Source organism: Tyto alba, unplaced genomic scaffold (assembly GCF_018691265.1).
Source record: "Tyto alba isolate M040663 unplaced genomic scaffold, T.alba_DEE_v4.0 Super-Scaffold_2, whole genome shotgun sequence".
NCBI classification, from domain to species: Eukaryota; Metazoa; Chordata; class Aves; order Strigiformes; family Tytonidae; genus Tyto; species Tyto alba.
The window spans coordinates 84,251,108-84,278,152 of NW_024881282.1; the positions used below are offsets into that span (position 1 = coordinate 84,251,108).

At 39.1% G+C, this 27,045-nt stretch overlaps 1 protein-coding gene across 10 annotated transcripts in view; it reads right to left on the reverse strand.

Annotated features, from left to right (window-relative positions):
* Positions 1 to 27,045, reverse strand: part of CELF2 (CUGBP Elav-like family member 2) — a 559,898-nt gene that overhangs the window by 117,720 nt on the left and 415,133 nt on the right. For 9 of the 10 annotated variants that reach the window (XM_032985807.2, XM_032985805.2, XM_032985804.2 and 6 more), the window contains one exon: positions 14,819 to 15,015. In XM_032985807.2, the coding sequence (XP_032841698.1) occupies positions 14,819 to 14,996 (178 nt within the window). In that variant the 5' untranslated portion in view covers positions 14,997 to 15,015. Of the gene's footprint in view, positions 1 to 14,818; positions 15,016 to 15,182; positions 15,348 to 27,045 lie in introns of those variants that run through there. The other variant, XM_042792262.1, reaches the window with a different exon arrangement.

The following is a 27,045-nucleotide window of genomic DNA, read 5'->3' on the forward strand; positions in this document are numbered from 1 at the left end:
CCAAAATATCAGCAGTACTTCAGAGTTGAAAAATGTTTTCTTTAATAATTTTAGTGAGAGCACTCTCATGTGAAAGAGAAACAGAAGTGTTTAGAAATGGCAAAATCATTTCTCATCCCTAAACAAAGCTCCTCTGAAAGAGCTATTTGCACAATCCAGACACCTCCATTTTCATGTAAAAACAGTTTAATAAAACACATAAACAGGCTTATATCATTATTCAGCTGCAGATTATCTTTATTCACTGAGAATCTATTCCCACAAAAATATTTTAATTGAAATTAATTTTAATGCTGACTCCTCCTTCCCCCACAAGCTAGCATCCAGGCACTTTGAAAGGCACATTAGCTACTTCAATAAATAAGATGAGCAATTCTTAGTTTTCTTAACCACACAGGGCGTAAGTGGATGATCTCTTTACATGCCCTGGACGATGAAAAAGACATTAAGTATTAGAATTTTTCCTGTTTGAGTAGCCCAGTGAGAGCAAGCCAAGTTTGCAGACTTGCTCTCGTTGTCATTTCCAGAGCGTCAGAGTTTCCATGAGCAGTGCCTCCCAGACTCAGGTCATCAAAGCCTCAGCCCTGCATGTCCCAACTTCTTTTTTAAGGGCGTTGTTCCAATACTGTGAGCAAGTACCCAAACTTTGACAGTCTGCAGCTTTGACACGCTTAATTTGGCAAAGTGTAGGAGAAATGCTGTTAGATGAGAAGAAAAAAAAGGAGGAAAGAAAGGAGAAGTAGGCACATTCCCTTCTCCTACTCACTTTCTAATGATCTTTGTGTTATTTTCTTTTAAATCTTATTTAAAATTTCACCCCCTTACAGTAAGATCAGCAAGAACAGATCTTTGCTTCAATAAAGACGCACAAAGCCCTTTTTGTTGAGAACATGGGTCCAAAACTCTGGCGTCTGGGCTGTGCAGCTTTCAGTGCAGGCACGCTTTCAATCCTTCTCGTTCATCTATGCCATCAGTGTTTCAGGACAAAGATCATTTTACCAATCTGTTTGTACAGCATATTGTACAATCTGTTACGTACATCTGCAATACAAAGAGCAAATGATAATAAGAGCATGTGGACAAGACTGGAGCCCCAGATTTTGGTTCCTTTGTTATCTGTGGAGCACAGACCCCGATCCATAGCAGAGGCGGCTGCACTCCTGACTTGCCGCGTGCACACAATGTACCATGGGCAGAAATCCATGAAATCTAAATACTATATATTCCTTATAAAAAAACCTCAAATGTTTTATTTTTTTTTTTTTTCCCCCTTCCTGCTATTTCAGGGGAGTCTTTCAAAAGTTAAAGCCATGACCATACCAATGGGAATGAGACATCAAATTATGTTTTGTAATATTCTCCTTCAATACAAAACAAAGCTATGAAACTTAGGGAGAAAGAGGAATAGTTTGTACTAGATACTACCTAACAAATGTTCAATCACAAATGCTACATCCAAATGTATGAAAAAAAATTCCTATTTGTAAAAAGATTGCTCCCCAAAATCACATCTGACTGGAGTGGTAATAATGTTTCTCATCCTTACTAAGTATTTTTTTTTTTTAGGATAGCAAGCACTTCTGACATTTGCTGCACAGAACATTGCACTCGCACTCCTTGCAGCACAGATTACTAGTTGGCTGCTTTACATGTTGATTTTTATTCTGTGAACTGAGACCTTGGATATTTTCATGGTGGAAAAGCAGATCAATGATTTTTTAAGAGAGCTAAACAATTCCATGTAATGAACATCAGTTGACACGGGCAATTACTCTTTCTTTTTCCCCAAAAAAACAAATACACAAAAACAAAGAAGAGATTGTAACTCCTTTGAATGGCATGTGCCTTACTGATTGTACCAGAATGTCAACTGCATGCATAAACACGGGTGGGTGAAGTTCAGGAGTGACATGTAGATCATTAAAATGTAAGATGCGTGGGTGAATAAAAACTTTTGCCATTTGATTTGGCCAACTATAAAGGAAGTTGCTGTAGAAAATATTCCACTGCTTCCCAATTTCCATAAAAGAGGGGTTTAAAACCTTTTTTTTTTTTTTTTTTTCCTTGCTGAATGAATGGAGAATAAAAGAATTTTTTGCTAGATATCATGTATTCTCTACTTAAAGAATGCATATGAAAATAAAATAAAATAATATCAAAGATAAAGAAGACACATACTTCAATGGTATTTTTGACATTCAAAAATATTCTGCAAAAACATCCAATATATCACATTTTTTTTCTTAATGGTTAAAACATAACAGCAGAGTAGGAAAACTGGATATCTTTATCACTGGCTTGAAGCATGTCTCTAGCTATGTCGCTGTGTTTCTATGTGTCTGAATTTTCCATTTATGTAATGTTAATATGTTAATGTAGCTTATTTGAGTTTCTGCTTTTATGTAGGAAGTCACACGAAACACCTTCCTGGGTCTCATTGTGGCATCTCCATATAACGCGAGAGTGAGAAATCTGCATTAATAACAGCATTAAAAATACCACCAGGATTATTCATTGAAATCTCTCTGCCACCACAACCGCTTACTGCTCTTTTAGCAGAGGGCTCCGAAGCCCTGGCCCAGATCACCCCAACATCCCTCCTGTTGTACACCCAGAAATGTGCTCAGGCTGCTCGTCTCCATCGCTGGTGCAGCTATTTTCCACGACAGCTACACTTCAACTAGGAAGGACACTTACACCAAAATCACATCTGCATTAGACACTTGGAAAGCCATCTGTAAGAGAAATCTTCATACACAGCCACCTTAAAGGGCTCAGTGATTACATGTTCTGTACACACACCGATGCCCGCTCCTAGCTTCAAGCCTATTCCTATTCAGCAAAGCAGTGAAGAACTTGCTTTAACTTTAATCACTTGCTGAAGTCATCAGGACTGTGTGCTTAGTTGAACAGGGGTCTTTATGAGCCAAATATTATCCTTAGTAATAAGGAGACCTGGTAATACACTAGATGGAGCATTTGATAATAAGTAACATTAATTCAATTAAATCCTCTTTCAGCATATACTCTCCAGCTAATGTAGTTTATAGTGAAATTTTCTCTGGTATTCATTTAAATATAATTGCTGCACTTATCTTGTCATGAGGAAATTTCTGAAGGTTACTTGTACTGTGCATGTGTAAACCTACAAGCTACACTGACCTTTAATTGTGAGATTTTTTTGAACTACTTAGACTGCAGCATCTAAATAATGATGATAACAACAACAACAATAATAATAATAATAATAATAATTCCCTACTTTCACACAGTACCTTTTAACTCAATATATACCCAAGCTAGAACTAGCAATCTACGAAGCACAGAAAGGCACTGTATGTTAACAGCTCAGGACTGGAAAGGGAAGCTAACACTGTTTGACATGGAAAGCCTGGGAGATGGCATGCTTGGAAAACGGAATTTTGGTAGAGTGTTTTTCTCTATTCTTCTGAAAAACATGAAAGGGTACTCTATGGAGATAATTCTGTATTTACCTTTCATACACAAGCTGACATCATTAATAGCTATGGGATACTCCAGTGTCATGCTATGATATTGTCTTCTGTCTGAATCAAAAAAAGGTTCACATCTATTGACCCAATTGACTGGTTTTGGTGACGCTCCCAGGTGCTTTCCTATAGGTAGCCCAGTGATATACTGGGAAGCAGGCTAAATCATTTGCAAAACTGGAAATTGGGAGGTATCAGTCAAAAAACAACCCAACAAACAAATGAAAATAAAACAATTCCAAAGTAAAGCTTCAGTGTCCACAACTATCCATAAATCTAATACCTTGAGAGTTTAATGAAATATTGGAAGGACAGGTATAGACATAGGAAGAGAAACCTGCTGAACACAATAGAAACAAGTATTTTGGAAAGCTCCACCTACATACAGTGGACATTTCAGGCCCTTGTCTGTGGTAAATCTTCCCCTACAATTCTATTGTAGGCTCTTTTTTGTGTCTTCAACAACAAGAAGCACCCTTAATTAAAGATCTCCTCCATTTTTTCCTTTAGAATAGGGAAGAAACAGTACATTTGGGGCTTCTTGGGCAGCATGCACCAAGCAGAGTGTAACCAAGCAATCCACACCTAAGTGCCGATGGCTGTGGGAGGTGAGAAATGCCAAACCTAAAGGGGAAAAAACAGCTTCTCAGGCCACTCAACCTCTGCCATAAACTCAGTATTGCAAAAGGAAACCCTGTTTCTTAGTTTTCACTTCTCTGTATGTGACCAGGTAGATGTCTGTAAGGGCAAGAAACATTAGACATAATTACATCTATTTGGCCATCAAGGCTTTATTTATTTTTTTTTTTTCCTCAGTATTAAATAAAAAGAAGGAACCAAGGATTTTTCTCTCCCCGTTTCTATCCTCCTGCTCAAACTCAGATGCTTGTCACATTAAGAAACATCAGGCGATTTCTTTCAGCTCTTATGACACACAATAGCAGACGTTCAAGGGAGAACGTGAGACCACGAAGCATTTTAAAACCCTTAAATAAAATGTGGGCTACAGGAGGCTCTCATTCAGAAGTAACATTTTCCCTTCCACAGAGAGTTCCCCCACGCTCCAGTGAAGTGAATTAAAATTGACACTGAGAAAAATCTAATTGAGCCAGAGACAACACAACACTTTTCACTATAGAAACTGAAGCCCCAGCGGAATTACACAGGTTAATATAGTCCATTTTAAATCTACAATGATTTTTATATCCCCTGATCTGCAAATAATAAAGGAAGCCTGTCGTTTAATACTCATTGTTTTAATTAGGAGGGGCATAGGAAGAGTGGGAACCGGTGCCTATGGATCTGCTCCAGACTCGTTTCCTAACTGCAGTCCTCATCAGATCCGATTAATACATGAATAAAATAATGAAGATCTTGCTTGGTCAGTGTTAACGTAATAACATCTTTGTGTCAACCAGCTCAGGGATTCAAGTACTGAGAAGGAAGAGAGCACATTTGATTTAGGTAACACAACAACAGCACACGCAAAACATTATTCTCTGACTGTTCAAAGTGACTTGAAAATTTTGGGAAAAGTCCCCACAGGCTTCTGTATCTCACTTCCTCCAGCTGGTAAAAACGGAGAGATGGTATTAGTCTCCCTTTGCAAAACGTCTGGAGATCTATGGCTGAAGCAGCAGTGCTGCTCCTTACAGTGCCACGCTCATCCTTGCAGCTAAAAAGTTTCATGAAGTACATTATATTAATCTACTGTCTATTGCAGTACAGCTCCCTAAAATTGCAGTTGAAAGCATGACATCTTGAGCTACTCGGACAGTTTAATTATTGCTTGAAACATAAATTTTCCAAATCCAGTTAGGCAAATAAGAGACATGATTTATTAGAAAACATCTTCCACTTCTTTACATCTCGTCTTATTCTTCTAAAAGAATGCATGACTCAGATGTAGTAGTTATTTTAAATTGAAACCACAAGGTAGTAGACACTGAAGTTTCTTCCTTCACAAATAATAATGAATTTATGCACCACAGAGTTTAATCTGCAGACTGAAAGTCTAACGTCCCACTTAAAACTGCATACTCATGGGCATAGATTAGACAGTAATTAGGTTCATTGAAAACCTGAAAAAATCCACTGGAAACATTCAAATTTAATTTATTCACTGGCTTGTCTCAGAGTGATTTTATAAGCAATTAGAAAGACACAGATTCCTAAAAATGCCTTCTTCTCTGAAATAGATGGACCAGGAGATTTATATGGCATATGCAGCCTTCCACCCATAGCTCACTGGCTTGAGTTAAGCTCAAACCAGGATTATAAACCACTACCAGACTTCATCCTTAGAGAGTTATTTGCCATTCTTTTGAAATATGTTGATGGTTACAGTGCACTATGGAACCGATGTCTATAAAGAAGTAACACTGCAACTGGCACAGCATATCCTTTCCCAGCATCTGTATCACAGAAGACTGACACTGAGTAGATTGTGGATCTGACCAGACCCAACACATGGCCAATACTGTACTCTTGCTACCCTGCTCCAGCAGAAAATAATGGGTGACAAGGTCTGGTGCAGGGAAGATGGAAGTACTGAACTAGTAATTAATTTACAATGCAAATGCTACACATATATCCATTTCATAATGTATTTCAAAATGATGAAGACTAACAGATGCCCTTTCAAGGCTTTTCTGGGGTTTAAATTTCGTATTAAGAACTAGCAGAACTGATGACATATTTATGCTAAAACGTTTTACATGGTCTTTAGCTTTTTATTGTGACCCATCATTGTAATATTTACGTGTCTCTCACATCATCTCAGCAGCAACAGAGAAATTCTTACTGCCTTGGAGTCTCTTCTTCCATCTTTTAATGAGCAAAACTTCTTGCACTGGGGGTTTTAATTTTAGGCTTTTATTTATTCGTGCATATTTGTGCACGTGCACCTGTGTGTGATCTTAGTGGGGTGACAGGAGCAGAAGATGAAAGCAATAAAACGCTTTTCTTGCAGTGGATATGAGAGAATTGGAAGCTGCAGTGCAGCTGAAATACATGCTCATAAGGCAACTCCCCAATTACACTTAATTTTTGACATTGCTCAGTTGACAAACATTTTCTTCCTTTGAGCTCCATGCCAAAGTGCGTGAAGATTTCAGACTGGTTCTCAAATCCTTTTCAAAACCTCCTGTGTTATGAGCAAATGATTCAAATGTTAGAACTGAATAGAATTAGAAATACTATATAATAAGAGAAGGGTCATGGGTTTTCTTCTGAGCCATTGTTCTTTAACAAAAACACGCATTTTTTATGTGGTGAGAAGATAAATATTGTATGTTTATTTATTTAATAGAAAATTGGAAGAGGAAAGAATTTCAGTGCCACAACATCATAAAAAGATCGAAACTCATTGATGGGAGCTTTAATATGCAACTGAAGAAATTGGTTACCATAAATCTCAAACTGACAGTATCTGGCATTATTACAGAGTTATATATTTTAAACATAGGCACCAATCTTCAGAATACTTAAACATGCATGTGATTTTATGTCTGACTATTATATCCATTGATTAATTCCTGTGTGCAAGTGTGTGCTTGACTTGACTTAGATTTTTCCATGCATTAAAATTTTTGCCTTTGAGATTATATATTTGAGAAACCGAGGTTTAGCATATTAGTCAGATTCAACAATGCAATTTGATTAGCTGTTTTTTTTCAATTTTATTGAAAGTTCAGGCTGTTTAACAGCCTGTCTATGCGCTTTTTCTGATGTAATGATGGCATTATGAAAAATAGAATACCCACTTATATTTTAAGAACATTTTGTATTTTTTATAAAGTTGTTTTAAAATATTTTATAGGTAAATGCTGGATGGTATGTTGAAGAAGTCAACATTATAGCAAATAATTTTCTGTCTTTTTTAACTATGGTGCAAAATGTTATTTTCCATCATTGTATTGACAAAAAAACATTATTGTTTTAAGTCCCCTAATTCTCACTCATTAGCCTTCTATTGTTTTAAAATAACAGACATATACCTTCTTTTTTTCTTTTCTTGTTTTTACTGAACTGTCAGGAAAACGGAACCCTTATTTTCACCTATATTCCTAGAGTTGTTGAACATACCTGGAAAGAGCTTGAATTTATTTCATGCCTGAGTTGAAGCTCAAATGTCCCTTTACCTAACTTGCTTTTTCCCCAAGTGTTTATCAGACATGAACATTAGAGATCAATTAAAAAACCACAACTGGAATATGAAGGTCTACTCTTCCAATAGCCGGTCTGCATATGGGTTTTCTATCAATTTAACTAAACCAATTCATGTAGTTAAAGTTTATGCACTTTTTCATCATAGATGTAATTAGTAATGTGCTTATACAGTCTTAGCTTAATTTTGAAAATTCAAATACAGTTGTAAATCATAGTTAAGCTGCTACAAAACTGCAACCAATGAGCCCCAAAGCGATCTACTTTAATCCCCTAGAGATGTGTTATTTTTATTAATTTCTTACAGCAAAACATAGAGTCCTCACTTCTGGACTAAGCCCCCACTGTGATAAATACTGTAAAAACATGGAGTAAAAAGATGCCTAAAAAAAAGAGCTCAATTTGCTACAGCTCCAGTCATTCACATGCTGTATATAGAAACTTCGGAAACAAGGCGAAGGAAAGTTTTATGTGCCATCTTCCTCTTTAAATATTACAATTGAAAAACATTCTCTACCCTATCCCTGCAACATCCTCTACTCTTCCTGTTTTGCAATCGCAAACCCCCACTCCTGTTACAGTATCATCATAAATATTTTCCGCTACTTCTGCACCATCTGACTGGGTTGGGTTTTCTGTGATACTCTTCTGTAGTAAAGGGACTGACTTTCTTGCCATAATCAATGATGGGAATATACAGTGAGACTAATTAATGTGGGCAACTGGTTTGCAGTCAAGTATGCAACGGGACGTTATTCTTACCTGCTCCCTTTCTTCAAAGAAATGCAAAAAATATCAGGGGTCATCAGATATCTCAGACCTTCTTCATGCTGGACATAGACGAGCTGCTGTCAGCTGTGTCCACCGCAGCCTTGGCACCTTGTCATGCTTATGGGGTGAAACTGTCCTGGCACATGGGGAGCAGTCATGTCACATACTGCTCCAGACACATTATTTCAAAATACTAAATGGAAGCAAGCAAGAGAAAAGTTTCTATTGGAACTTTTCTTACTGATACTTCTAGAAGACCATTCTCTGTTCTTCAAGTGGAGGAAGAAAGTTTGACTTAAGAAGTTGGATTTTTTTTTCAGTTGGCCTGCTGTTTCTCAATCTTAAGTCTATGCTGTGCAGTCCCTGGGTTTAATGTTAATTGAAAGAGCTTATCTATTTCTGCCTTCAGTATACACTTCAACATACTGCAGAAACTTCAATTGTATCCCCTTGTAACTTTTTATTTCCAAACCAAGGTACAGTCCTGTATTCTTCCTCAGCTTTTCCCCTTTTAGCTTTCTTGTAAGTCAGTGCTTGAAGCCCTTTACAAGTTAACCTTCTTAGACCTTTTACCATGGCTTAACCCTTCCTGACTTCATACAAAATCATGCTGCTCTTCTCTGGACCTCTGCCCTTTTCTATAGAATGGTACTAAATATTGGTTTAAACATGATCAAAAAAATCCTTCTTTAAGTTGTACAGTATTTCCTTGAAAGCTACATTCAGTGCTTCCATTTATACAGCTTCGCATTTTCTGTGCCTTTTTGACCACACGGATACAAAACATCATGTCAGTCCTTTTATATGTTCACTCTTCAAATCCTCTCCTGCTGTCAAATCTTTGAAAAATGTACTCATTCAACATATGTGTTCACTCAAAACTCAAATTTACTCTTCTTGCTCATGGTTCATTTTACCCACCCGAATCACTTTGTATTGGATTGTTTTCTCCAGATTATCAGGTGGCTTCACCCCCATCCAGTCCCTTCTGTATGATCCAAAAAGTTGGATAACAAGTTGGTGGTTCATTCTGTCAAAGCCATTTACATAGAGAGTGAAAAAGTATTGATCTCCAATAACAGTCCCTGTTGCTCTCCAATCATCATCACGTCTCTTCCCCTGGCCCGTAACCTTTCCCCATTCTAATCTGCCCTCGATCATCTAACCAACTTCTTTCTCCATTTGAAAATGGGCCCCTCTCTGCTTCACCAATAACTGTATGTATTAGTATCCTGTGTGACACTGAAATGCCCCTGGGAAATCCAGCTTGATTATATACACAATTTCACACCTGTCCACTTTCAGAGAAACCTCTTTAAAAACTCCATCAGATTTGTCAAATAAAAGTTACCTTGTATAAAAATCAGCTCACATTTACAATATATTTTATACTGCTACTTAGAATCCATATAAAATGGTAGAATTAAGGTTCTTTAAGGTGTAAATTTAAACATCTTAGTCAGAAACTGAAAGTTAAAAACTCAACTTTATTATTCACTCTCCCTCCCTGCTGTACTTGTATCTAAAGGCAACATCTGGCTTTTGCCAGTCTTTACTGTGTGAAACTTCATATAGTGCATAAAGGACCTGCTAAAAAAAACGTGAAGATGCTTTTTCATTCGTGCACATAAGATTTCAACTCTGTGATTGTAACAGAATATCTCTCAGCCACGATCACTAAAATTTAGTTTAAAACATACATGCATAATGGCTGTGGTCCCATGTCCTGCAGTTTCCACAGCATATGTGCTCATGACGCAACTCATCCGATCTCAAAAGCTAAATAATGTTCATGTGGGCCTATGAGAGCATTCAAAACACAAAATAAGTCAAAACGTCCAGAGAAACCCTGACTCCTGGAGCGCTGGCTGAAGCGAGCTTTTAAGGAGCATCTAAACTAGTTTTGCAAAACTCAGTGCATTGAAATTGCTTCAAGGAGCAGAGTGTGCAATCAGCTGGACGGTGTTGCAAGGACAGGCAAGGAACAGTTGGTCTTTGCTGCTGATTAGGACAGTCAGGATGGGTTTTGTGTCACAAGCGGAATGCCACAGCTCTGCTCCTGTGCAGGACTGCCCACGTTTCATTTTCTCCTCCCACTGCACAGAATATGGGGCACTGTGAGCAGGGACCTGCTGGAGTGGAGGGACTGATCCTCTTGCCTGCACAGGAGTATTTCTGAAGGGCTAAACTGCAGCCAGGATGGTACCCAAACAAGCCACATAACTTCTGCCTCCTATATGCCTTGCCCATCCAGTCTCTCCTGTATGCAGCAGATGAATGCCTCATTATCAGATTCCTCTGCTTGCTTCCCAGTAGACTTAAATTACCATGTTAAATAGGATAATAATAAACACTGGCCTTTAACTACAGCAGATCCTTGTTCACTCAGCAGCCTCCCTCTAATCTGATAAAGGGTCTGTAAAAGGCTATAAGGAAACACGGAGTTAGTTGTTACACAGGGGCCTCTCCCCTGCTTTCTGCAACGCGATTCCTATGGTAGCAGAAGCAGGCTCAGGCTCATAAAGCTGATTTAGGGGACCTTGATCCCTACAAGAATTAACAGGTATTGAAACAGGGGTGAGGTACTGAAATGATGTTGTGGATCTGGACCAATGCTCTTCTGCTGCATTTCAAAAGGTAAAAGTAGCTCTGTGCCATCTGCTTGCTTCAACACTTGGACTCTGAAACAAAAGCAGCCAAGGAAATCTTTTTGGCTTAGGAGGACAGTGGAGAAGAAGAGAGATCTCTGTGGCAGCGTATACCGCCTTTGCATAGAGCTCACTGTATCTGAGGTATTACAGAAGCTCTATTTAACAACTACTCTGAAAAAAAGTCATCTATCTACCCAGAATAAATTATATAAATGAAGCAAGCTGGATTGAGAACAGAGTGCTGATCTGCCTAGATTTTGAATCCCCTTAGCCCCCAGAAGCTGAAAGTGTCATTTATTTTAGTGTTACAGGATTTCCTGCCATTTTTGCCTTTTTTTTTTTTTTTTTTAATTTTTTTTTTTATTTATTTGGTTTACCTAATCCCCAAATCCCCCAGATTTCTTTTGGTGCAAAAAGAGGAAGAAGCCTTACAAAACAACAGGGGATAAACACAAAGTCAAATTACTTTGCTGAGCTCTTTGACACATCCTAAAAGAACCAGAGAACTGCAAACTCTGGAAAACATGAGGAGTTTTCTACTGACAGAGGATATTCCAACCACCACCCATTGAAATGCAGCCATTCCTGTAGCTCCCAAATAATAAAGCCAAGCTTCAACATTTGCACTAGCAGCAATATCTCTGTGGAAGTAAGATGTCCTTCCTCTAGTTTTCCAAAGTGAGTAAAACCTGGTTTTCCTCCTTTTCCTCCAGCTCCAGCTTTACTGAGCTGGCAAGCAATACAAAAAAGGAGGAAAGACATGAACTAGGCCGTCTGTCGTTGGAGGGTATGAAAGACAGTCTTAATAACAGCAGGAGAGAGAGAAGCAGCCTATGGTTATTTTTGACAGAATTGGGAGAGACTCAGACTGCAGCTTCATAAACAGTTCATCAGAGAAATATTCTGTTCAAATTGGAGAAGCCCCTTTGGCCAAGCTAGTAGAAAAACACAGTCCTTGTCTTGTAAGAGAGAAATCTTTCAAAAATCAAAATCCCTTTCTTCAGAGAACAAAACCAAACCGTCACCCCCCTGCATGGTGTAGTAACACTAACTTGCATTTTTGTTGTTGTAATTCACGGCTTACAGGATATTCAGAGAAAATTTCTGGGTGATATCAGCTGCAAATGTTCTTCACAACACACAGCCATGACCATGCAATGAAATGAAAAATGGACTTTTCCAGCATCACCTGACCTCAAGATCCCCTTGATGCACTGTTCTGCAAAACTAGAGGTGATGCAGAGGCAACAGGCAGGAAAATGCCTGGCATCACCCCAATCCACCCAGCTGAAATAAAATAAAAATTATTGTTTTGTGTGGGTGTTTACACAGAAGGAAAGCATGGAATTTGACCACACCTCTGAACAAAAAAGTCAAAAATCAGCTTCGTTTTTAAATGCCAATTAGATAGCACAGGTGAATTATTTCTCATGCATCATGATAACAAGATTACTAGACATTTTTCAGGGCAATTTTTTTGTTTGTTTCTAATATTCCTAACAATATCTCACACAGAATCCTTTGTGCTACGGGATTAAGTAAATAAAGATAATTCCTGGTCAAGAGATATCCACAAGAAACTCAAGAGGTTTCTATATGTAGCAACCTTGCTGGCAGACTCAGCCAGGAGAGGCTGAGACACTCCTCCAAAGCTTCCAAGGGAAAAGCTGACCACCAGTGGAGCTTGCTGTTGTGTCAGGGAAGTGTAAGTCTGAAGGCTATTCTGTCTTTCTTGAGGATTAACTTCATTTACTCACTAAAAAATATAATGCCTGAAGTGACATAAAAGCATCATGTCTGCATTGCTGAAAAGAGACCAAGAAAAAAAAAAAAAACAACCCAAACCAACCACCTTTTAAAAAGAATATTGAATATGGGGGACTACAAGCCTTCATAATTAGTCTACAATGATTTGCATGACCTGTACTTAAGCTTTATGCCTTCCAGCTGCCTGACAGACAGGTACAGTATAATGGAAAACACTACAGAAACGGGAATCAATGGCCTTCTTCTGTCTAACCACAATATCATTCTCACTTCATTTACTGCTTAGTGGGAAGGCATTTCTGTGGTCTGCGAATCAGCTCTTTCTAAATGGGCGAGTCTCAAAGTTCAGCATTTTAGTGGTTTAAACTAAGTAGGAGTTTGCTCATCCATAGCAGCCTGGACTGCAGAAAATCCAGTTGCTTGACCTCTTAATGCTGTCTTCTATCCAGTATTACAAGAAAAAGACACTTGATGAAGGCTCTGTGCTATGACAGCAGGGGACTATACACTACAATACATCCATCCCGGGGAATGGAGGGAGCTGGAAGTAGAACTGCACTGGAATACTCCAACCAAAACCACCTTCTGCTTCTGAAGGGAAAGTGCAATGTAGTACAGGGACTTGATTACCAGAAGGTATGGTGAGATGAACCCCCTCCCTGACATTGATGTGACACCAATGCACCAAATATTTTAACCAGAAGTGATCTATGCAAACAACACAAAATGAACTAGTATCACTCAAAGGACAAGACTATTTAAATTGTGTCAGCAAAGAAGAGGCCAGTGAGAGGATCCTCTGTCCCATACCAGGGCATCGAGGAAATGCTGATCCTTGGCAGTGCTTTGCACAGATGCACAGGAGCACCCAAACTTGGGCTATGTGCCTCGCGCAACAGCAGTCACCTCTCACTGGGCTGGAAAGCTCAAGTGAGTGCTGTTTTGCACTGTAAGTTAGCTGCTAGTCCGCAAAATCATTTTATGATATTCTCCGTACTGTGCGCACTTTAAGGGTTTTTAGAAGCAGTGGCAGGAGTGCAGTAAGAATGAATAACTATCTGGTAACCTTACAGCCAGGCACACATGCATATCTAGTTATGTCTCTGAGCTGTACTATTTGTAATGCTAGCAACACTTTCATATACCTAACCTGAAGTATAAATGAAAGTATACGACTATTTAAGGAGAAAAATGCATTCTGTGAGACAAGATACTCATTTTCAGTCAGTCTACATGTAAGCATATGTTATACTTAGAAAGCTATAATACAGAGAATTCTCAAGCGCCTAAATATGCATAGAGATACAGTGAAAAAAAGCAATCTAGTTAAGGACAAATATTTTACATGTGTATAGAAAAAATGCAGGAAGGAAAACCAACTCTTTCTTTTAGAAAAATACCAGCATCAAAACCCAATCTTTTAACATGACTGCAGAAAAGAAAGAAGATTTTGGAAAAAGGGCAAGGAAACTCTATTTTGTAATTTTTATTGCCTCTGGAGCAATGACTTAGCAAAAGCCCACTACTATCATTTCTCCCCTTTTGTATTCTTAAAATGATTCCCACCTGGAGCGCAAAGAGCGGAAACAAAAGGAAGTAGAAAATTATATTTTTCATGAGCTAATCCTGGGAAAGTGACCGCTCAGCATTCCATGTTTCTTGGCAATAATAATTTAAACAAGGACAGCAATCTTTTGCTATTTTTTGCACAGTTGGAATGCACACTTCCAGATAACAGACATTTAAACTGCAATTTAAGAAAAGGAGGAAGACGGTAATCGATAGGTATTCAGAAGCCCTCTTCTCTTAGGAATGCTGCATAGCTCAATACAGTATGCTTCCAAACAGTCAGCCCAGATGAAAACCTCTTTGGAAAACCTGAAGGCAAGCAAGATCATTGGAAAAAAAAAAAAAACAACTGAACTGAAAGCACAGAGAGCACAACTACTGTACCTTTACTTTGGGGAGGGTTCTGACTTCTGTCTCGGAGAACATTAATCTGGTAGACAGCTCCATAAGGCTCAAAAAGTTCTTTTAACTCTTTTTCCGACCATGAACGGGGAATCTGTCCAACAAACATCTTAATGGCATCTGGGTCTGGTTGGTCTGAATGATCCAAAGCTCCATTCATCTTGTTAGCTGTGCCGTTACTAGAAAGTAGAAAAGGAGATTAAAAAGAGAAGGCAAGTTAGGAGACTACGCAGTTTTCATGTGCACTAGATGCAGAAGATGATGTCAATTGGCACAAAGCAGGAAAAAAAAAAATCAGTATTTAATTAATAGCATAAGTATTATGAGCAAAAAACAATGCGATTACATTTTTCATTGAGTTCTGCAGGCTGCTGCTTAATGTCATTATATAAGAAGAGAGTGGCACAGTGCAAACCGGGACTTTTGCATTTTAAAGCACAGTGTAGTTGCAAATAAGTGCAGATTTCTCTCCATGGCTGTTGTAAACAGAACTGCAGTGAATTCTCACTAAACTGGCTACTGGCAGAAATAAGGCAGTGCGTGTGTGTGTGTGTTTTGTAATAAAGTCACATGAAAGGAATATGAAACACTTGGCAATCTGTCAGATGACTAATGCAAGATGCCAGCGATGAATTTGCAGATTGTGTGAAGCATCCATGTGTGCATCAAATTAGTATGATATTGCCTAGAATGGAAAACACTCCAGCTATGTGGCTGGATGCTGCCGATTAGTTGCCTACGCTCTTTAAAAAGGAAAAGCAGTCTGGAGAGCTCCAGTTAAAAGCACGTTGTTTAGTGCACCCTGACATAAAGAAAGCACAATTCAAAATGGCAAGGCAGTGGCAAAATTGCTTACTTTGTTGCAAAAATTAAAATGTCGCTTCAAAAAGTTTTTCTCCTTGCAAAAGGACGTTAAATTTTTTGAATTTTTCACACCCTGTAAATCGTTACCCTATCTGATCTCCAGATGTACATCTAAGTTCAAAACAACCACACACTTTTGCAGGGGAAAAGAACTTCCTAACAAAAAATAACCTGCTCTGTGAGACAAATGACATATTATGGTTTAGGAGGAGTTGTACTCTTATAAGGAAAACAAATAATTTTAAGTACTGAACAAAAGTAAATATACAAAAAAGCCCCTCGTCATTATTGATAATTAAAGACAGTAATTTCAACTAATTACTTGGCTAGATGTTCCATAAGTAATCATAATTTTTGGATGCTTCAGTTTCAAGAAAGAACGCTAATGAGATGTGACTTTTAGAGCATTGCCCCCATCTTTCCATTAGGAAAAGGGGAGAAATGGCCTGTGTTCAACAACGTCGAAAGTTGGTCGTTGCAGAATTCAGACATTTCAAAGGCACCTGCCACTTTCAAAAAACTTGGCTTTAATTACAATTTCTCTGTTTGATGATTGTTCAGGAGAGAATGCCCACAGGAGGACTTGAACAGCTCAAAATCTGCACAACCAGACGAAAATCATATTTTACATGTGAAGAAAAATAAATCTAAGAATGGCAAAAATACCCAACCTTGTGTAATTCCCCTGCCTCACAGCTATAACCTGTGCAAAGCCAAATTATTTAGTTTCATGTGTTTCATCTCCTCGAAAGCTAATTCACCTGGACACAGTAATATGCTCATATTAACTTTAGTACTTTCCCTGCTTACGGTAGGAAGGATAAAATTATATTAAAGGCACATTTTAAACCAACGACAAGAAGTTTGATCATCACTTGTGCTGTGTCTTTAACACAGATCAACAGACAACAGGATTTATCACACTCATTTACTAGACAGAATTCCTACTGATTCTAGTGGGAGTCTTGCCTGAGTAAAAGACTGAAAGATTTGGTCCAACCTTTAATATCACGTTTCATGCACAAATATCCTCTCTTGTCTTACAGACACTCTTTGTTTTGAAGATGTTCTACAGGCCGCAAGCACATCTGGAAAAATCATGATTTCTCCAGGCCTTAGAAATTGCATTTTACATACATATGTAACACTTAAGCCAAACCAAACCAACCAACCAAAGAACCACACTCCCCAAACCTCCAAGAAACAGAAAAAAACAGACTCACTTGAATGATACTCCATGAGAAAAACTTTAAAGACTTTCATGGGGCAGTAGGCTCCTACATGACACTTATACCTCTAGAAAATCACTGTTATTTCTTTCCAATTCCTATTCCTTTATGTAAAACCCAATATGTTAAACAACCTTCCTACTAGGGATGTTGAAAAGTCCCTGACCCATAGCTTAAAATAACTAAGGAAAATGATTATACATTATTTTGGACCTGCAAAAAGAAGAAAAAGTAGAATTTTAGCTGTGCAGTCCCCAGATTTGCCCTGGTCTCAGTCAACCATTTTCTTTCAGAAATTGGCTTTCCTTTTTGCTTCATTTGTTCTCTATGCTATTTACATGAAAAAAAATGAATTTACTTCATTTTTAGATTATGTCCTTGTCGTGGTTTAAGCCTGGTCGGCAGCCAACCACCACACAGCCACTCTCTCTACCTTCTCTTCTGCTAATAAGAAGGGACAGAGAGTTAGGCTTAGGGTTAGAGACAGGACTGGGATGGGAAAAAAAATCCCCCTTTATGGTCACGAGCAAGAGGCAGACTCGTTAGGGGAAGAAAAAAAGAACATACATTTATTACACACACTAACAACACTTAACAGAGTAGGACAGTGAAAAACATTGACACATCTTGAGAACACCTTCCCCCCAACCTCTCCCTTCTTCCCGGGCTCAGCTCTGCTCCCAATATCTCTACCTCCTCCCCCAGCAGCGCAGGGGCAGGGAATGGGGGGGTGCAGTCAGTGCTGCCACTTCCTTTATCTTTGGTGGAGGGAGCTTCTGGAACTTCTTCCCCCTGCTCCATTGCGGTCCCCCTCTCACCAGAGACAGTCCTCCACAAACTTTCTCCGACATGAGTCCCTCCCATGGGCCGCAGCGTTCCCCACACTGCTCCGTCATGGGTCACTAATTTTCTCCGACTGGATTCACTCCCACGGCTGCAGCCCTTCCCGAGCTGCTCCGGCGTGGGACACCCCCTCATGCTGCAATCCTCCCATTGCTGAATTACAGCAGCAGGGCTACCTTTTCCCACAAGACCCCAGCCTTCTTCGGGCACAGCACCTTGATCAACTAGGTGGAAGCCACAGGCCGACCAGGCTCAAACCACGACAGTCCTTCATCTATTCTCTGTTGGATCCCTTCTTTAAGAAATCCACACACAATCGCTATTTTAGCCCCAAACTACAGCAAAGGTCATAATGAATACAGAATAACCAGTTTATTCCTTTGTGTTTTGTTTTGTTTTGTTTTTTTGTTTTTGTTTTTTTTTTCCAAACCACATTTACCACCAAGAGCACTGCAATTTCTACTGATAACAAGCCAATTTTTAGGAAACCACAAGACTGAACACTTCTACCTGTTTTCTCAGGTTAATGACCCCATTAGCTTCAAGTTCCTAATTTGAGCTAAAGTTTTAGGCACAGACCAAGATCTCTTCTAATTCCAGAAACAGTTAAGCTCTTTCTTTACTTTGGTGGAACTGAAGTTGAATTACGTTGATCATATCCCTTCAGTGGTTTATTGGATAAAGATGGTTAAAGGCTCTGACTCCAGGCATAGGCTACCATATGCTGTGATGCAAAGCTCTGGGGGACAGGTTTTGTCACCCATTGCCTGAATTAACTTGGGTAAGTCATTAAAACTTTTCCTGTCTAAATTCCACCATCCACTGACAGCTCTGCCAATCCACTAACTCCTTCAGATTTAGGGAAAAAATCTTTTTTCTACCACAAGTTAGGGGTTTCAATGAGCTGCCAACATTTTGGAGGGTTGATAGGCAAGTTCAGCCTGCAGAGAGGGCAGTCATTTCTACAAGCACAGCTGGGCTTCTCTCTAAATGGCATTTCCTTTGACTTCAGTGCAAACTAAGGCTCTTGAGCACCTCAGAAGAGGGATCAGACTCTCACTGTTGGAGTTTGGAGGAGCACATCATCACTGTTGAAGCAATGGCACTTGTAGTAACATCCTCACCCAGCTTTGGCAGTGGCCATAGGACTACAACCAATGCAGATAAACCGAACAAACAAATAAAGCAACAGAAAGGTAACAATGAAAAAAAAACCCCAATTTTATAGATTCTATGGATCTGGTCCCTGCAGTGTAATGTAAGGTTCCACTGGAGAATACAACTATACAGCATTCCTCCCTGATGGTTCAATTGTCACAGAGATTGTTGGGTCAATACAAAATCCAACCAAATATTCTTGATCCCTTGCAAATAATCTCTACTAAAGATGAATACCCTTATCCCCTCTCAACCTTCATATTCACCCAATGGATGTTACTGCTCTGCACTAAGACCTCTTAGTTGCCAACAGCTGCAGGGGGTTTTTGTTACTTCTCTTTGCCAACACAATGACTCTCAGAGGAAGAGGCTCCTTCCTTCCTGCATCTTCCCCTCCTGCTGTACCCAAGAAATAACAAGGCAAAACAGAAACCATGCGTGAAACTTTCCAAGAGGAGGCAAAACAATCGTTGTGAAAGCTTAGGACTATTTCTTGAAAGCATGAGTGTACAGAGATAGTTGTGTCTAGGGGACACTAATGAGAATGGGATCCCTTGACAATTACTGTCAGTAGCCAAATGATGACATATGTTAAAAAAAAAAAAAAAAATTATTATGTGGCTTGCTGTCTCTACACCACAGCAATCCTTCCCTCCATGGCCAATTTAGCCCATTGGACTCAGGGGTGACCCAGCACATCATCTTCACTGACAAGGTGTCATCTGTATCGTAGAGAGCAGCCTGAGGGCAGAGATTAAGCCACTGAGTTGCTGGCTGCTCGTGGTTGCTGCCAGAGCATCCTCTCTCTCAATTTGTGCCAATTTTCCTTCTAATAACCTAACTACCGTTCCATCATTTCAGCAAGTTGACAGGGCCACTCTTTGAAGAGCTAGAGATTGTTTTAATATCACTGCTGCTTAAGCCAGAACACTGGAAAAACCTAGTAGATGCCTTCTTTTTCTCTCTCATTCATATCTGTAATTACAAGACTGCTAAATGTGAACTGACCACTAAGGAGAGAGAGGCAGACTTCAGAAACAAAGTCCGGATCAAAAGGGACTCTTAAATTCATCACTGTTAAGAGCTTTGGCATTAATCCATGTTCATTTCCATTAATGAACTAGGTGTCAGGCCAGGTCCTGAAAAACAGCTGTTAACGGGGACTAAATGGGTTTACATGAGACCCGTTTTTCAAATCTGTTTTTAACCCTGCCCAGAACCATTCTCACTGTTCCATTTTGGTTAATTCATTTTTCAACTCTCACCCTTTTTTAGTGGTTTTACTGGGGATTTGCCTTTTTCACGTTCAATGGTATAAGACATCTGTAGGAGAACACTGAACTCCCTCTAACAACATAACAACAAGAACATAACGAACGGGTTCCAAGAGTAAAGACTACTAAATCCACCCCAGAGCAGAGGCATTTACAGGCTTCAGGGTTTTGCAGTAATAAATATTTACATCCTAGCTGCAGAGTCACTGCCAAGATATCACAGATGCTGACAAAAGGGACAACACCCATTTGAAGGACTCCAACTGCTGTCAAGAGAGACAAACAAGCATCACCTTACTGTACTCAAAAGATCATAATTGCTGGTTTACAAGCAAATTTTATCTGTAAGGACCCAAAAGGGCTTTATAAACTCATTATTTAGAGAGGAATGACTTCATCGTAAGGTGACAGACGGCAGCTGTTTAATGACATGGAGCATTATCGCACAACAATTTCAGCCAGGAAGGGTAGAACAATACCATACCCAATTGAAAACTGCAGGGGGTTGAGATTTATAGACACAGAATGTAATTACCTAAATTGGATTTTGGCCAGCAAAATAAGGGCCAGAACCTCTGACAAACAAAAAAAGAAGCCATTCCATATTTTTAAGCTGTAAATGACCAGGTCTCTGTGTTTTGGGGGAAAAAAAAAGTCATCTCCAGAAGCTTCCTGGCCCATCAGCATTTTCACAGTGCAGTTGCTGAAAGCAGCTCAAAGGCAAGATGATGTTTCAAAAATCATTAACTGCTCCTGCTGTAGTGTCTTGTACAGTTTTTGGCAGAACTATTAAACTCTAATAATACTGATAATTATTATTAAGTAACACATATCCATAACAGCAGTTGCTAAATGAACCTGACATTATGTGCAATGAGTAAAGCAGCATACAGCAGGGTGTTTGGTCCTAGGCATATATTAATGTCTACAAAATAATTTTCTCCAGGCTTCCTTACACCCATCGGCAGGGCTGACAACTGAGTAGCTGTAAGACTTGCAAAGCTGCCGTTCCACTACACCTGAAGGCCAACTGCAATTGCAGGAGAGATACTGAAACTCTGAGCTCACAAAACATTTTCCTTTACTCCATTTTACAGACCCATAAAGCATTTAACAAAAAGGTGAATAATTCTTCATCCATCCAGCAGAGAGCAACAGCACTTGCACTCACACACGCACATTAACTACACGAACAATTCTGATGGCTTTTAATACCTGACATCCAATCCTCAGATTTTATTCTCCTCAGTAGCTAATAATACTCAAGTGTTTATGTAAGCACTGAACGGTAAATGCAAATATTTGTTTCTTGTGTTGCCTCCACATTGGCAGAAATTATCTGTAAAAGCATAATGTTTCTTAAGACAATAATAATTAAAAACAATTTTAAAATTATTTTTCTGGTGAAATCAGTGCTTAGCTGTAGTTCAGCTTTGCTAACTCTCTCTGTATATTAGATCATAAAAACTGTGGCAAACCATTGTTACTACAGGGGATAATCGTTTTCAGACTAATTAAAAATTTAGTACATTTAATCACTTTAATGCCTTAAATGCAAATTTTAGGTAAGGTAAGGGAGTAGCATCCTGTCACAAAGGGAAAAAATATTTGAAAATCTAGGGAAAAAAACTTTTCCTACCTTGAAAAATATTTTGTTTGGGAATAAACTTAGGCTGGGAGAAGAAGCAACAGAGGGAAGTTGCCTTTCAAGCAGGTAGGTCATACTATATGATACCAAGGGCAATATGAATTGGGAAAAGTACTGAACAAAATATATACTAGAGAAACATCAGAAGAGAGCTGAGTGCACCTGAGATAAAACATAGTTTTTCAGAGGTATAGATACAGATTCCTCATTAGCATCACAGGAAGAAATCAAAGATACAAAAGGAAATCATAATAAGAAATACTTTAAAATGCAATTACCTTTTCAGCTCGTGGTGCACATGGGAGCACATACCTTCCTTTGTGCTAGTGCTTCTTGACTTCCTAAAATTAGCCCTCAGAGTTTTGCTCACCAAAAAAACCATGAGAGGGTCTATCCCTACATGGCTGCAACCTCCTCGGTGCTCAGTGCTAAACACACACCTCCAGAGGCTGGTGGCTCATCGGGTGCTCAGCCTCTGTGTTGCTGCACCACCTCCATTACAAACCACTTTGATTTAAGGCTGAGGTTTCAACCTAAACCCTGGATACCCCTTGCATTCATGTTTTAAACTACCAAATGATATTATTTTAATGTCCTGCTTTTGGTAATGTTTCCTAGAGCTGTAGAGTCAAGCAACAGTTACTTCAAAAGCTTTGTGCATCTGCTACATCACACCTTCAAAAAACCCTTACATTCGAATACATCTTTTTTAAAAAAAGATGCCCAGTGTGCCCCCGACTGTCTCAACTCTTACCGCTGGTGTATTGGTGTATGGACCTATTTCTATCAAGTGAATTATTTTCTAGAACACACAGTAGTGCTTAATGATGTATATATATGCTGTATACAGACATGAGTGGAGTAACTCATACAAGTTAAAATATATGTAATCAAAAGAATGAATTAGTGCAGAAGTGCAGGCAAAGAGGGAGAGGAGGAGGTTTGTTTTTTTTTTTTTTAAAGTCATCTATTTTGGAAACTAATTAAATATCATTGTCAATTCATCCAATAGTAGAAGCAAGCAATTAAACACACCATCTGTACAGATCTGACCTGGATAGCAGCATCTTTTTGTTTCCGCTGATAAAACTTAAAATGGTCTATTTTATTTATGTTTAAGGATTTGCCTACCCTGGCCTATAAATCTAACTGAACTAAAACCAGTAGAAGCTCAACTGCCAGTGACAGACACCTGCCCTTTAACAGCTGAAGAAAGCCAAACTCTCCACAACCCTTACTGTCTTGAGTTTGTTTCCCCTTTTGCTCAAGTATGGATGAGGATCACAGATTTCTAGGGATACATGACCAGAATGACAGAAATAAGCATTTGGAGTTCTAAACTAAGAAGCTATGTTAACCCTCAGCCTTGTCCTTCCAGGCTCTCCTGTAGGCTTTGTGAACTAATTAGTTCAAGGCTAGATGAGGTCCGCCAAGCACTGATGTTCTGCAACATAAAGTTCAGCTTAGGCAACCAACCAGCAAGTCATTTTTGCTTTCTGGGAAGAATTTGTTCTGTACATTAAACTCTCTGTCTTCATCAGGTGTAAGGTAGGTGCATTTCTAACTATGCAGTAGGAGAAAAGTACCACAAGAGTTAAGACATGCCAGATAAATACCTAAATCATGAATCTTAAATATCTGTTTTCTGCCAGCCAATCCCCAAGGATATCGGCACACCTGGTTTTGACCTGGAGATCTTAACATCAACAAAGGCTTCTAATTTTTTATTTTTTCTGTCTCTAAACTAGTCTCCATTATGGCAAGAAGAGAACCCTGGCAGATCACCACAACTGCGATGTTTGCAACCAACAACTGCAACTTACTGTTCCACTCTTGTGCTCCTCGTCAACTTTGTCCTTTGTAATCTCTTTGGGGTAGAACCTGTCCTTTTGCATATATATCTGTGCTATGCCCAAAAGGGACTCAAATTACAAAGGGGTACTCTCTACATTACTAAAGCTGGACAGTAACATGAGAGAGCACTCATGCACCTGCACAATTATAGTTTTGGAGCACCGATTGATATATTTTTCACATGAAGTTGAGTCTGAAGTAGCTGACTGCTCAGTATTAATGGCGTGGATTATTAATGCCTTGCTTTACTGATTACACATATTCGCAATGAAGCATACTTCTTTCTGTGTGGCAGGAAACGTTTATCGGTATTACTTAAAAAAAAAGTATTTGATTACACTGAAATGCTTATATATTTGTGACATGTCAACAACTGAATTAGAATAGTACCATGCTTTTAAAATTCAGGACACGTAGGACCATCTGTTTTCTTGTCAACAACCTCAGTCTCTCTATCCATGTTCCAAACACGTACTGCTCCAAATTTACAAAGTTGTTACTCAATTCTCTTCTCCCTTTGGCCCTCAAAAAAACTTCAAAGGCAATAATGAAGGCTTCAAAAAAAATTTTTTTTTACTTGATAATTAATGACGTGACTATTTCGGCAAGTTTTATGTCTAGGCTGGCAGTTATCTCCAAGTTCTTACGAGGTTTGCAAGGACTTATGTAGTTTATGGCAAACTGTGTCCTGGAGCTGGGGTTGCGGGGATGAAGGGCATGGGAAAAGTGTCCTCCAAACATTTGTTTTGAAACACAGCCGTTTCTGTGTGCTAAAGTCAACTGATTATTTGCAATAATAATTTACAGTCCAACTTATTTCAAGACTGGTACCCATGTGTGTACACATGCACTCGGACCTGCTCCCGGATGACTTCCACAGAGCACAGGGAGTTATTTTCATAGGGCCCAAAAGCTTATGTCCAAAGAGAGGAAAGCCAACAGCTTGTGCCTGACATGGCTGCTTTACCTAAGTAGCTGCCATAAAAAGGGAATGGAAGATCACAGCACTGCTTGTATTAGGGGCACAGCCAATTTCAGTTAGCTGTGCTTATTTATGTGAGATCTCAAATAGACAAAGCAAGCTGTGACATCAAATTTTCTTACTTAAAACAAATTATCATAGCAAGTTCACCCATGCTCCTGCCTTTTACAAATCTGAATATAAGAAAATATTATTGTCCAAAGTGTGATGCAATTGTAGTTTAACAAGTTGAGCATCGTTATAGCAAAATCCCCCTCAGCTGATTTTTTTTTTAAACCATTTCTTCATTTTTTTGACACCACATCTGGCATATAGAATACAGATGATCATTTGTTTATATATCTGTCTAAATGCCTTTTCCAAACACAGCCAGATGGAGCCTTTCAAAATCAAATTAATTTCAGATTAATTCACTCTGGACCCACTCCAGTTTCATGACTCTGTGCTTTGAGGCACCATCTAAATTGATTTAGAGTCACAAACTTAGAAAGCTCAAGTCCTTAGGTATAGAAAAAAAAAAAAAAAGATCCTTCTTGCATACTGAAAGAGTCAGCAAATCAAAACAGTCTATGATCGTAAGTTTTGGCTGCTTCAAAAAAAACCCTAAACCAACCTTAGAATGCATCATTCTATATAGTGCCAAAATCACATATAAAAAACTTCATATTTCATCTCAGAAAAATTACTCTAGAATTTACATCTTCAATGCCTCCCTTGCTGAGTCCAATAAAATTTATTGCTCTAATTAAAAAGCAAAATAAAAGAAGTGTTGTTCTAAACCCTGCAATAAGCAGCAGTCATAGAAAGATAGGAGACAGGTAATAAAAATCTCCACTGAAATGGATTTATCTAAGGAACTATAAACAAATGTAGCCTGTAAACACTGTGGGCTTGCATACTGTCAGTCCTCTATGGATGCCTTTATTATCTCACTTGTTTCAATTGCAATTTGGGTTTCCATGGAGATGTAACAGTCAACTCTGGAAAATTATAAGATAAATGTCAGGCAGTGATAACGGTGTTAATGAAGCTTCAGTGACAAGCAGAACTATGCTTCATATAATAGGCATATTTCTATTAGCATATGTATAACCTGTCCAAAAAAGGAAAGAAAAAAAAATCCCAACAGGGAAAGACAGTATTAAAAAAATTAAAATGAAAAGTGTACATAGAAGATACAAGACGCACAACAAAATGTTGCACCTATGTGAAGTGATGAATTCCTAACAAACAGAAGAGATGTGGGCTCGAAATTTAATTGCCTGATTCCTCTTGAAATTTTTGCACTCAGCTATCACGCTGAAAAAGCACTTTGCTGACACGCGCAGACACACTTTTGCATGGTGTGACTCTTGTTTCCTTACAACGCGAAGGATCTGCTTCACAAGGCACTTTAAAGCATGCTATTTTATAATGCGCAAATACAGCTGCAGCGAGCTGTTAGAAAGATGCAGACCTCAGTGGAAACACTAATAGCGTATACACAAATACAGCACACGCTACGAGAGCTCTCGGGTATTGTACGTGCTCAGATTAGGGTGGCCGCTCCACCACATCTTGGTACATGATGGGTTTAACATGATACTGCTGGAGTGACAACCGTGAGCACTTCAGACTACAGCATGGTGTGGTCTTGACCTGCTTCTGCACTACGCAAGACTGGAGGAAACGTGGAGAAGCTGCCAGTCACCTGTGAAAGACGGGAGCTAACTTTTTACTTTCCACACACGGAAAGGTTTTGGTGAACTGGAGGTCAAAGAGGTGACAAAGCTGATTTCTGCAGCACAGAGGAAAATGCAGACCATCATGCTTTATATTTCAATGAATCAAGCGTTTCCTTTGGCGGGGTGGACTGACATCAGCAGCCAAGGGAAGGCAAAGGAGTTTGGCTATTCCAGCACTTGAGGTTTAATTTTGGCAATCTATGAGAAACCAAAAGGGGAAGGGCAGGAGTGGGGCAATCCCACCCCGAAGGACTACAGGGCAGGTGGACAAATTGTGCTAATATATTCAGTGCCTATTCATTAGGTGGTATTGCCTCTGAGGTTGTTCCCATCTCTTCTAACCCCACTATTCGGCCTTGGGAATTTTAGTCCCTTGCTTGCCTTTGTAACTCTTTCAGGTAGAGTTAGTCCTCCTGTACAGTGTTCTGGAAAACAGGGTTCTGGTATTACCTGAGTGTGAGAGATGTTACACATAAAATAATGAAACTGAAAATCAGGATCAGACACGGTTTAGTGACAGAGGAGGTTGAAATCTTAAACAGGCAAGCAAACAAAGAAAATCTTTATCCCTCCCAAGGCTTGAGGGTAAAGTATGTGGGCAGGCAAAACTTTGGGAATTGTGGGAAAGCTTTC